This window comes from Tachypleus tridentatus, chromosome 7 (assembly GCF_004210375.1).
Source record: "Tachypleus tridentatus isolate NWPU-2018 chromosome 7, ASM421037v1, whole genome shotgun sequence".
Taxonomy (NCBI): Eukaryota; Metazoa; Arthropoda; class Merostomata; order Xiphosura; family Limulidae; genus Tachypleus; species Tachypleus tridentatus.
In genome coordinates this window covers 147,469,585-147,482,550 of record NC_134831.1, presented here as the reverse complement: position 1 = coordinate 147,482,550, position 12,966 = coordinate 147,469,585, and the positions used below count along the sequence as shown (strand labels likewise).

The window sequence follows — 12,966 nt, the reverse complement described above, 5'->3', positions numbered from 1 at the left end:
AATAGCACTGCTACATTAACAGTTTATTTAACCAAATACTCCGTAAATTTCACAGTTACAATTCTCCCTGGAATGAAAGTATGGAACGTGTTCAGTATTATAATTCGGTCCGAGCCTTGAACCGTTTGACATGCAATTTTGCATGTTAGCCATAGGGAACGCCAGGCTATAAAGGCTGATAGGACATATATTTCTTATCACCTTATGACCTCTGTTTAAAAATTACAAATATTTAAAAGAGTAAAGAGCGATATATCAGTTAGTAACCGAAAAAACCGAAGTTGATTTTAATATAAAGTTTTTAGTTACCTTAGAAGTATCGAAAGAGATTTAAAATAGCCAAAATCAGTGATAGATACTTAAAATTATTTCCCTACTAAAATAAAATGAAATGGTAGACACATCAAGGACACATCAGTTTATTTTGGCAGTTCATGAAAATTAACTAAATAAAGTTATACCTACAATGTCACATATATCAAAGTATTATTTATAATTCACATTACACAACAATCTATCTTTGGTGTTTTGACGTGTTGACAAAAGTGTTTCTTTCGAATATGCAATGCTATCGTAATAACACCAATTTAAGTGTCTATGTGATTTTCACTACTACAGCACACTACATATTCCACTATTAGATACAGGTCGGTTCTTCTGTCCAGTTTGATGTTGTAGGACTGGTGGTTTTACCATTATTCGTGGACGATACTGTTGAGACTATGGAGTTTACTGAAGACTGGACAACTCTGGATGCTACAGTCGTGGTAGAAACAAGTTTACTAGCGCTCTTGCCACAAATACGGAGATGATTTTCCCAGTCTCGGTGTTGACAAAAAGAACCACAATACCTTGCGGTATTACACCCACTACAAGTCTCACGTGCTTTCCTTCCACAGTTCCAACAATTCTAAAAGGAAGATTTACTCTAGTTATTAGTATGTGTGTGATTTTACGTTATATTTTACTTTTCACATCCAACATGTATTTATATAGGATTTGAAGTATGAATCGGTTTAATACGGTGAGTTAAATACAACTAAACCAACTTAAGTATTATATAACCTCCACCACTACAAGAAGTCTACGCAGAGAAGAGCATATTGATGGAACATGGAATTTCTCGAAACTCGTTCAACTAGTGACAAGTGGTGAATCATATTTATTTCAAGTTATATGGGTTTGTGAGTGTGTTAATTCTTGCTATAAAACGTATTTTGCATGTTATTAGAGAATGTAAAGTTTAGCCTTATTTCATATAATTGTTGTGCAAAATAATTATTCATCTAGTTTGTTAAGAATTAAGAACCATCATATAAGTATTAGTAAACTTCGGTTTATCTTCCAGCTGAACATCAAACGTACTGAATTATTTTATTCAAAGATGTATTTCTAAATAATTTACATTTCGTTATTTGTGCATTGTTTTCCTTAATGTTGAGTATGATATTCTAAAAGCAATTTGTAATCAAAAAACAAAATAGTCAGTATACGGATATTTTCGGCTTTATCTGTGGAACGCACAAATACACCTCTTTTATACAAATTAGTATTTGTCACTTTCATTAAAATGTTTGATCTCAGCTTTTTTTCTTTGAAAACTTTAGCAGCTTATACATACACCAAACATATACTTTCTGCTACATGAATAATTTACTTGCATGGAAAATTAGTTTTATAAATGTATGTTCATCTATTTCTATACTACGTTACACTCCAGTATACCACAGGTTATGTTAACTTTTATGACTGGATCATTTACGATCATTTCTTCAGTATAATATTGTTGTTAATTACTATATTTTATACTACAAATGACATACAGTAATCGTTGAGATTTCCGTGATACGCTATTTTGATCGCCTTACGTCAGAATAAAGTTCCTGTGTACTTTACTTAATGTTGATACATGTGTATCTGAATATTTATTTGCATAGCATGTTTTTACCGGGCATTACCTGTTAGATTATAGTTAGTTCTGTAGAGTATTATGTTTGATTTGTAGGTATCGTGTTACTGTTTGATAAAACGGTGCTTATTTCTTTGGTAAAACAGTGCTTACTTCACTGGTAAAACGGTGCCTATTTTTTTGATAAAACATTGTTTATTTCTTTGGTAAAACGGTGCTTACTTCACTGGTAAAACGGTGCTTATTTCTTTGGTAAAACGGTGCTTATTTCTTTGGTAAAACGGTGCTTACTTCACTGGTAAAACGGTGCTTATTTCTTGGGACTGGGGAATATTACTCTCTTTTTATATCTTTAGGTAAAAAACAAAGTGCAGATCACGTTGCTCCAGTTTTTTTCACAACTTCAATTAGATAAACCTTGTAAAGACCTTTTGTTTACTCTTATTAAATACTAACTTTTCCTGTTTGTTATTACACTAAATAACTGCTGTAAACTTCTTCGTTTCACTGCTACACATCCAAAGTATCTTATATACAAGGTAATCTTTCAATTTCATTTTTGATTGTTGGTAAACGTTAAACAACTTCTGTTAGGTTTTTCATTTTTATGGCAACACTACACTTTTTATTCGTCGTCTTCATATAGGTCGCTGTTACACATTTGATCATTTGTATCTTTCTATGGCATTTCTTCTTGGCTATTACTTTAAAGATATTTCTGTTCTGTTTAAACTTCCTATTACAAGTGTTATTAATTGTTAAGTAACTTTCTTCTTTTTTATTGGCTGTTATTAACTACTTCCATCCTGTTGAATAATACTTGCTTTATAATTTATGCACCTTATTCCAAGTGGTTGACAATTAAAACTAATAAACTTACTTCTGTGGAGCCTTCTTGATGGTTAACAGAAGTCAGGGCCTCTTCTGATCCCTGACGCCTTGCTTCTGAGATAAGCTTCTCCATTTTCGCTCTTTCTACAGCAACTAATTCACTGGCTTCAGATTCTGCCACAGAAACAGCCTTTTGGAGTTCAACAACGGCCTGACGTTTCACTTCGTTCACCGCTTCTTCTAAAAACAGCTAATTACTCACACATGATAAAATACCCACTAGCCCTTTCTTATAATTAATAGTATATCACAAATATACAGTATTCATTTCTCATAAATAAACACGCACAACTTAAAATAACAGTCAAGTTTATTTTGACAAATGACGTAATTTAGACAGTATCTCAGTCTTTACTATGGCGTGTACACCTTTTACACGCTAGCGAAGAATGATTACAATGAAACTTGTTACAATATACTAGTGCTAGGCCTATTACATTTCAAAAAAAACTACATTCTTTATCTGGTCCCTTCGAAATTTTCTATCCTACATAAAATTATACGGGAAAGTAAATAATATAATCTTCTATTACGGAAACCCAGTGTTAAGAAATTTATTTGAACTTTGCTTAATTCAATTTATTTCAGTATTTATCCCCCGAAAATGAAAAGTCACTTGGCGGCGAAACTTTTAACCTAACCACACCAGGGCACCGTTTCCTGTGCATAGTACGTCAAGGAGGCTGGGCGTTTTGACAGATAAACAAAGCAGTTTCTCTTCATTCTTTCTACCTCTAATTACAGCTGTTACATAAGACATTAGGCGGTTAAATCTGGAAACCAATACGTAAATATAACTTCTTAAACCTCACTCCATTGAACGATAAAATTTAATAGTGTTTTTGTGTCTTGTAAGAGGAAAATAAATGGTGGTAACTACAGCCCTATTAGTGACAACAGAAACTTTTAGGCCTATATTATAGTTACCAACCAGCTCTATACTTAACATCTAACTGTACATGAACAAACCTCTTCCATATAACTTCGAGTTGCCCCTTCTCATTTTATTCTGATGTTTATGTTTCAGAATATATTTACAATAATTAGGACTTAAAAATGTGTAAAATATAAACATGGAAAAAGGTTACTACTTGTGTGGATGAGGGTAAGGGCGTAAATTTAGTATATCTAGATTTTCAGAAAGTATTTGACAAAGTTCCGCAAAAACAGTTGATAAGTTACCTAATTGGATAGAAGAGTGACTGGATGAAAAAAGCAGATTGTTCTTATAAATAGAGTTTAATCATATTAGAGTAATGTCACATGGGAGCTTCAGGGCTCAGTCATAGGACTTTTGGTCTTTTTTATTCACATTAACGATATAGATGAATGATGTTTAGTTTGGTTTGAACTTCTGCAAAGCTACACGAGGGCTATCTGCGCTAACCGTCCCTAATTTTGCAATGTAAGAGTAGAGGGAAGCCAACTAGCCATCACCACCAACTCTTGGACTAATCTTTTATCAATGAATAGTGGGATTAACTGTCACGTTATAACGCCCTCACGGCTGAAAGGGCGAGCATGTTTGGTGTGATGGAGATTCGAACCCGCGAACCTTAGATTACGAGTCGAGTGTCTTAACCACCTGGCCATGTCGGGCCCATAAATGAAGGAGGAATCAATAATTACTTAAATTTGCTGATGTTCTTAAAGTATTTTGTGTTACCAAAGGATGCTGCTACACTGAGAAACAATTTAGATTATTTAGTGAGTTGGGTGAATAAATAATTATACCAAATGCAAGATAATACATGTGAGCTATCATATTTATAAGTATAATTTCAATGGAAATAACCTTAAACGTGTATTAACTTTAATACTATTAAACCCTTTCTGAAAATTAAAATACGCCATATCTACACCTTTACCCTCGTCTATATAAGTAGTGGTCTTTTCAAATAATTTTAAAAGATTTATAAGGCGAAATTTTCCTTTAGTAAAACCGTATTGACTATCCATTTATCTTAGAATTACAAATAAAATTTAAATAATTTAACATATCAATGTGGCACGAAGAGACGCAGATGTGTATTTAAGCACCTTCACTGTACGTTGTCAAAAGCCAAACGCTGGCTTGTTCACTCACCAAAATAAACGGGGTCACTATGGTTGCCAAACCGTGTCCTGGTGTATAATTACAACATTTTTTTTTTTTTTAAATTAGACTAACTAAAAGCGGTTTTAAAAATCCATTATGTTCTAAAATTATTTTTGTATTTTTATGCGACAGCATAACTATAGTTTTAATTATTGAGATGCAAAGTTGATAACCTATAGGTTCCGTAAGGTTCTTGTGTATAGAATAATGTATTGTGGGATATCAATTACGACAATTATGTATTCTTGTGAAACATAGAAAACTTCAATATGATTAAATTCTTTCTTTACCAACAAACAAATAAAATATACTGAGGTTTCAATTGGTAAAACGAATTAATTTTGATACATATTAATTGTATAAATAAATATTAGCGCTTTTTCCTTGGCACCAGAGCTCAAATTCGTTAATAATACAGTTAATTATAAAAGGATTAATTTACATACAGTAAAGATAACAGCTCTCCCCCTCCATTGGCTTAACGATAAGTTTGTGGATTTGCAATGATAAAATCTGGAGTTCGATTATCTGCAGTGTATAGAACACAGCCTATTGTGTAGTTTTGTTGTAGACAAACAAATCAATACGAAATGTTTTAGTCCTCAGTTCTTTGGCAAACAATCTAAACACGATTTTTAGCGTTATAAACAGATAACCCATTCTTTGGTCTCAACAATAAATAGACAACAGTCATTATTTTTTTAAACGAACTATGCTACAAGGAAAATGCAATACACATTATAATTATTACATGTTTATGTGCCCCTCCGTCACACCAAACATCCTTGCCCTTTCAGCCGTTGGGGCGTTATAATGTGACGGTCATTCCCACTATTTGTCGGTAAAAGAGTAGCTTAAGAGTTGGCGGTGGGCGGTGATGACTAGTTACCTTCTCTCTAGTCTTACATTGCTAAATTAGGGACGGCTGGCGCAGATAACTCTCGTGTAACCCTGCGCGAAATTCAAAACAAACAAACAAATGCACCCCTTCCTCTTTGTGGCTCAGTGGTATGTCTACTGACTTACAATGCTACAAATCGGGTTTCGATACTCGTGGTAAGCACAGCATAGATATCCCATTGTGTACATTTGCGCTTAACTACAAACAGGAAAACATATTTTTTAAGAAAATATAATAATTTTGTTAAGTTGTTTTGAATTCCATGCAACGCTACAGCAGGATTGTCTGCCCTAGCCGTCCCTAATTTGTAAATGATAGAATAGAAGTCGGGCTACTAGTTAATACCAGTTACTGCCAACGCTTTTTATGATTCTTTTACTAACAAAAATGGGTCTGACCGTTACTTTATAATACTCCTACGGCTGAAAAAATGAACATGTTCGAAAGCGGAATTCTAACCGGCAGAATGAGAGCCGAGGGCTTAAGCCACCAGGCCCTATAATTATTATTATACAGTTACATAAAAATGCATTAAATGAGTAATTGACGTTTGAAGTTGTTACATAATATTTTTACAACACTAATTAGAAAAGAGGAATCATAGATAAAATCCATACTGAGACAGTGAAAACATGCTTTCAGTATTTTGTGACCTTGTATTAAAATTCCACAAGAATTTGTTTGTTTTTGAATTTCGCACAAAGCTACTCGAGGGCTATACGTTCTAGCCGTCCCTAATTTAGCAGTGTAAGACTAGAGGGAAAGCAGCTAGTCATCACCACCCACCGCCAACTCTTGGGCTACTCTGTTACCAACGAATAGTGGGATTGACCGTCACATATAACGCCCCCACGGCTGAAAAGGCGAGCATTATTGGCGCGACGGGGATGCGAACCCGCGACCCTCGGATTACGAGTCGCACGCCTTAACGCGCTTGGCCATGCCGGGCCTTCCACAAGAAACAAAATGGAATATACCAGCTCTTCTGCGCACTTCAGTAACACGTTCCTCTGCTGATCTGTATTTTGTCAAAATGTCACTTCGTTGTTTTTTTAAGTCAAATTCCCCACCATCTAACTGTCTTCGTGTCCAGAGGGCGTACTCGTTCCATTCCGCATGACTTCTTTTCTGTAAAATTGTGAGGGCTCGTTTCGTTTTATCCACCATACCCAGAATGCAGTTCAGCATCTACAGAAAGTGTGGATCGATATCTGTATTTTATGACGAACTTTGATATGTGAAAGTATTTCAGCTGTAACATCGAGTTTTAATTAACTACAGATCACTAAACTACAACAAGATTTTAACCATTAGCATCCTCAAACACGTAAGAATCAACATTCATAACTCAAAGTTTTTCAATATTTGGGTTAAGGCAAATATGATATCAAGGGGTAACACAAAATAAAAAAAGCTAGATAAATCAGAAAAAGAGAAACCCGAGCTCTCTTTTTGAAGATAGACCTGACTCTTTCAAGAATGAACTAGGAGAAAGAAGGTCTCAATTGCTTCTAATAAGGGTCTTTGTTTTTTCTGTCTTTGCAAGACATTATTTCAAGGTTTACAGTTTTATGCAGCCTAACTAGATTTGTTCATATCTTTCCGTGATTGAAAACTTAGTTACTACATTAGCACCAACATCCTGTAAATATATATCTTTACATTAATGATGAAATGATTCGAACAAATATTTGTGCTGCAAACATTTAATTAAGTCACACTCACCAGAAGTGTAGAGAATTTTCCATCACTAAAAAACACACACATAAGGATTTTCCTTACTTTATTTTATAACTTATCAGCATAAAAGAAACGTAAGGCTTACAGTGTGAATATTTCTCCATTCGTCTTCCATATCCCTTTCTTCATATACTTCTTTTTGAAAAGCTTCTGATAGGAAAAAAAATTACTCCATAAGCAATCAGAGTATAATGCTATTGACTTCTGAGATTGCACATGAAACGTTACATAGAATATTTCATAATACGGCATTACTATATAGCATAAATGTTTGCTAACGTGAGTTCTGTTCTTCATTCTGAAAACAAATTTTATAGTATTTTTAAAGCGATACCCTAAATAACAATTACCAAATATCTACGTAATTACTACAGTTAATATTCCATACATTTTGAAATGTTTTGATAAGTTTATCAAATTAGTACATCCAATAGCCTTAATTATTTTATTCCTCTGAAACAGTTTGCACTTCACCAATTCCCTAGATAACATTTTATAAAACTCACGTTTATAATGATCATATGGATCTCTCGCTCTCAGTGCACTGGAAGAATCTTCAAATCTAAAGCTTATGTTAGAATGTATTTCACTGGTTGTCATTGTAGGGCTTAGTTGAGGTCCGATAGTAGAGCTCGACAAAGAATGGTGTCGTTTGATTGGAACAGGACCGTTAGAGCTCGTATCATTAAATTCATTTTCCTTTGGTCGTCTGAAACCACTTAAGTAAATACAAACTCAAATAGTGAAACTATTCAAAAATGTTACTGTCTTTGACAAAACACATAGAAGATTAAACATTTTGATCTTATATTACTGAAATCGGTTAACTCATTGCTGGGGATGATTGGCTATCTGTTCAGTATATCCTCGACTAACGTACATATTTATTAAAAGCAGTTAGAATTCCTAAAGTTAAATAATAGTGATTAATGTATAATATAACGTACTTTTAATATTATATCTTATAATTATACATGTATAATATGAGTTAATATTTTCTGTATTAATATAAGTCAAAATAAAACAAAATATTAGCCTAAAGATTGTGCTGATTCACAGAAATTGTTTTTAAATATTTCAGAAGTACATTCGGAAAAGTTGTTGTTTTTTTAAGTTATTATTCTGAACAATTTCATTAATCTGTTTGTCCTCGCTTTATTAGAGTATAATAATTGTTTGTCTATACTATTATTGGTTAAAATTAATATGTTAAGAAAAGTCGAAACAGTCTCATACAGGGATAAAAAATGTAACAAAATCAAACCTTGCAGACAATTAAAATTTTTGATATATGTAAACAACAAATATCATTTGGAAAGTTACAATTATAAATACATTATTTCGATTAAGTATTTTCAATAAATCTATGTAATGTGGTCACAGCGAATGGTAAAAGAGAGTTTAATAAAAAATAAAAACTGAATTAAAGTTGTAGAAAAAATGTGATAAAAGAGTTTTTGTTTTTTCTTCGAATATTCGTGAGAAGCTACTTAAGGACAACCTGAGCTCACCCTACCAAATTTTGAATTAATGTGCTAGAGAAAGGCAAATACTTAACAAAACTTACCGTCAGTTTTTGAGCTACTCTTATTTAACGGAATAGAATCACCACCTTTAAACCCACCCAGGGCTACAAAGAGCGCAACGCAATTTTTTTTTTTTTTGGACATTAGGTTACCCTCGGTTAGAGAGAAGAAAGAGAAAATGAAAAGGCAAAATATATACTATTCTATAATATTAGTTTAATACATTTTAATTATTCCTATATAGTGTATCAATGTAACATTTCTAACCTGTGAGAGAGCGTGCGCCTCTTTCTATTTTCCTTACTTTCTGGTTGAAAAATCTCAAAAGGTTCCCCGCTAGGGTGCGCTACTGAATCCAAAACAGCTTGCTTGTGCTGCTTCAGATACTGTTGCGGTGTTTGTTTGGTTAACCGAGCAAAATGTAAGACCTCAATTTGCAGCATTGGCAAGTGAGACTGTAAAAAAATATTAAAGTATTTATTTGAATAAAATATAAGCTAATACTTAAGAGCATGAACAAAGTGTGCAATAACTACGTATTTGTCTTGTAATATATTAGGTCTAACTCTAGATTGTTATTAAATAAACATTTAAGCATAATCGTGAAAACAACATTATATCTCACAGAGATATATTTCACTTCTTTTAATCAGTAACATCTAATGAAAAGGATTACATTTGAACATGTTTTTATGAAGTGCTACAAACTTTCCTTTGTGTATATTTACTTTAAAGGTACACGTGTAATTTTGCAATTCTACCAAAAGAAAGCGGCACACTTAATAATCCTTAACTCTTTTGTTTATTTTCACGTTTAATCTCTCTCTTTTTCATATGAAACGCCAAACTTTATTACAACGATGAATTCAAACTACGTTGGTTACTATAATTTAAAGAAAACAACACAAAATGTCTAAAGTACCCACAAATGTTGACTGCCAAACATTTTGCTTCTCTTATTATTTATTACTTTCAGTAGATACACTTTTAAAGACAATAACATTATGGCAATCTGCTACACGTGTGTATTCTGCTGTCATAAATAGTATCGTGAGTATGCTTAAAAGGCTATAACTTCCACAGTTATGTTAAGTTTTATCACACTACTTGTTTCTAGCCTTGGAATTAATACTATACCTTTAAAAATGGAACAACAAACGGTCGGAAACGATAACCTGTAACAACTTGAACCTTTCGGTGAAATTCTTCAACGCTTAAAGAAGAATTCTAACAAGAAGAATAGAAATGGTTTCACAAAAACGAAACTTTTTTCTAAGCCTTAAAACATATTTATCAATTTAACAGTTTACTCTAAACAGTCACTGAAAGTTTAAACCTATGATAAAAATAAATAACGTAAAACGAAGTCATTTTGATTCACAAATGGGAATTTAAATATAAATTTACCTGACATATAATACATCTTACTAATACTCCAGCCATTTAATCTTGAACACTAATACCTTCGATATGTATGTTAAGTAGCACTTAGTGTCACACTTATTTGCTCGAAAGTCCAAAAACTCAAGCATTTTGAAACATTTGAAACTCTGACTAGACACCACAATATTTTGCACAGAACCTTAAAACACTAGGTTGTTGTTTTTAAATCTATTGTTGGTTGTTTCTAGTGTGGATATAACTTAGGAAATTGATTTACATTAACCTTATCAGTAAAAATACGTCAAAATTATTGAAAACTATTTGGTACAAATTTGTAAAACTTAAAAATGAGCGTGTAAGAGAATTTCAGCGTGAACATCGTCTGAAGCAGATACATCCAACTATTGTATTTCTCAAACATCATTAAACTGTACATCATTTCAGATTGGGTTCATTTTCAACATAACTCACCACCAAGCCCAGGATAAGGTTATGTACATTTTCACCCACTTCCGGTGAAATATCACTCCCAAACTGTTCCAGAGTTGTCAGAAACCTCTTTAATTTGCTTAATTGAAGGATGTTGCATGCCAAAGGGGCCTCCGACAATGAAACTACGGTAGTTGAAAGTGGTAAGCTGGTCGGTGAAGATGGAGCTCCTACATCCGCGTTACGTAGAGAATACGTTCCACTCAAAGCTTCAAAAACAGAAACAAATAATCGCCTTGATTCTAAAATATCACACATCATCATGATTGTTTTTACAAATGTTTACATATTTAGGTTACAAAAGTATGTTAAAATTACTGTCAGTGCTTTTGTTATTGTCTTACTTACATTAACAATATCTGATTTTTTTTTTCCTTTTGCGTCAACTTGTGAATATTTGGAAAATCTTTTGATACTTGTGTCGCTTTTGTCGACTCTTTGACCAAACGAATACGGTGTCTCACAGATGTTTAACTGACACATCTTTCAAAGTGTCTAGTAATCAAGTATGTTGTAAAACGTTATTGAAACTTTTCTGTTCCCTTTATGAAATTTATGGGAAGTTTCTATGCATTTTTGTCTTTTAAAACTTGTAAAATTTATATTGTTGTCTGCTGTAGTTTGTTAATGAAAATCTTGTAGAATGTTTACGATTGATTAAGAAATGTTGATATAAATTCCTATAAAATATCTGTTGTTGTGTGAGATCTGTTCGTGTTTTTTGTCAAACTTCCAAATCTTCTAAAAGGTACTTTATTGTTTAATGTTCTATGTCTTGAAATTTACTCTCTTTAATATTATATAGTGAATAAAACTTACACCTTTAATTTATGGACTAACAATATATATGTAAAAACGGCTGGTATGGGTAGAGAAAGCACTATGTAGAGAAGCGAGCAACGTTTCGACCTTCTTCGGTCATCGTCAGGTTCACAAAGAAAGACGTTGACCGAAGAAGGTCGAAACGTTGCTCGTTCCTATACGTAGTGCTTTCTTTACTTATATTATCCGTTTATACATATATATTTTTCTCTACAAGTGGGTTTTCTCGTCATCATAGGCAAACAATGTTAAAATGCGTGTTTCACTTCCACCACAGGGCATAAAACGCAGGTAACTTATTATGTAACTTTGTTCTCAAACAAACGTAACAGTTCTACATTTCTCAGTATGTTATGTAATAAATCATTGAATAATAATATAAAATAAATTGTCATTTATAGCCTCAAACTTATTAGTAAGTTATTTTAGATTGTTTGTTTTGTTTTTTTTATTTCGAGCAAAACTATTCGAGGGCTATCTGTGCTAGCCGTCCCTAAGTAAGCAGTATAAGACTAGAGGGAAGGCAGCGAGTCAACACCACCCACCGCCAATTCTTGGGCTACTCTTTTACCAACGAATAGCAGAATTTACTGTAACATTATAACGCCCCCACGGATGAAAGGGCGAGCATGTTTGGTGTGACGGGGATTATTTTTTTTTTTTACATCTAGCAGTTAAAGAGAAAATTAGTAATACAAATGATCGCTCACCTGACATGGTTTTCTACGTAGTAATACCAATTATCGCTCACCTGATATGGTTTTCTACGTAGTAATACCAATGATCGCTCACCTGACATGGTTTTCTACGTAGTAATACCAATGATCGCTCACCTGACATGGTTTTCTACGTAGTAATACCAATGATCGCTCACCTGACATGGTTTTCTACGTAGTAATACCAATGATCGCTCACATGACATGGTTTTCTACATTCTTCTCTGAGATCAATGGAGGAAATAACAATTTTCAAAATCTTACTCATCCTCACGGAAATAATAAGTTGAAGATATTTTCCATTTGCAATTATATTTGCATATATATATATATATCACAGTCCTCTGTATTTTACAAATATATAGAGATCGTTAAATGCTACAGTTGTTGTTTAGTTTTCGTTATCTTAGTTCGGCGTGTTACCATCTGGGCCACCTTCGGTTAATTTTATACAGAACTCCAAACACACAGTTAATTAACAGATGTGATCC

General features: G+C 33.1%; 1 protein-coding gene across 6 annotated transcripts in view; it reads right to left on the bottom strand.

Annotated features, from left to right (window-relative positions):
* Positions 1-403: 403 nt before the first annotated feature.
* Positions 404-12,966, bottom strand: part of LOC143256859 (protein CBFA2T2-like) — a 44,591-nt gene continuing 32,028 nt past the window's right edge. For 4 of the 6 annotated variants that reach the window (XM_076514648.1, XM_076514649.1, XM_076514646.1 and 1 more), the window contains 8 exons: positions 10,920-11,146; positions 10,203-10,292; positions 9,333-9,520; positions 8,046-8,257; positions 7,625-7,689; positions 6,777-6,987; positions 2,790-2,980; positions 404-910 (listed from right to left, as the gene is read on the bottom strand). In XM_076514648.1, the coding sequence (XP_076370763.1) occupies positions 638-910; positions 2,790-2,980; positions 6,777-6,987; positions 7,625-7,689; positions 8,046-8,257; positions 9,333-9,520; positions 10,203-10,292; positions 10,920-11,146 (1,457 nt within the window). In that variant the 3' untranslated portion in view covers positions 404-637. The remainder of the gene's footprint in view (positions 911-2,789; positions 2,981-6,776; positions 6,988-7,624; positions 7,690-8,045; positions 8,258-9,332; positions 9,521-10,202; positions 10,293-10,919; positions 11,147-12,966) is intronic. The other 2 variants (XM_076514650.1, XM_076514651.1) reach the window with 2 other exon arrangements.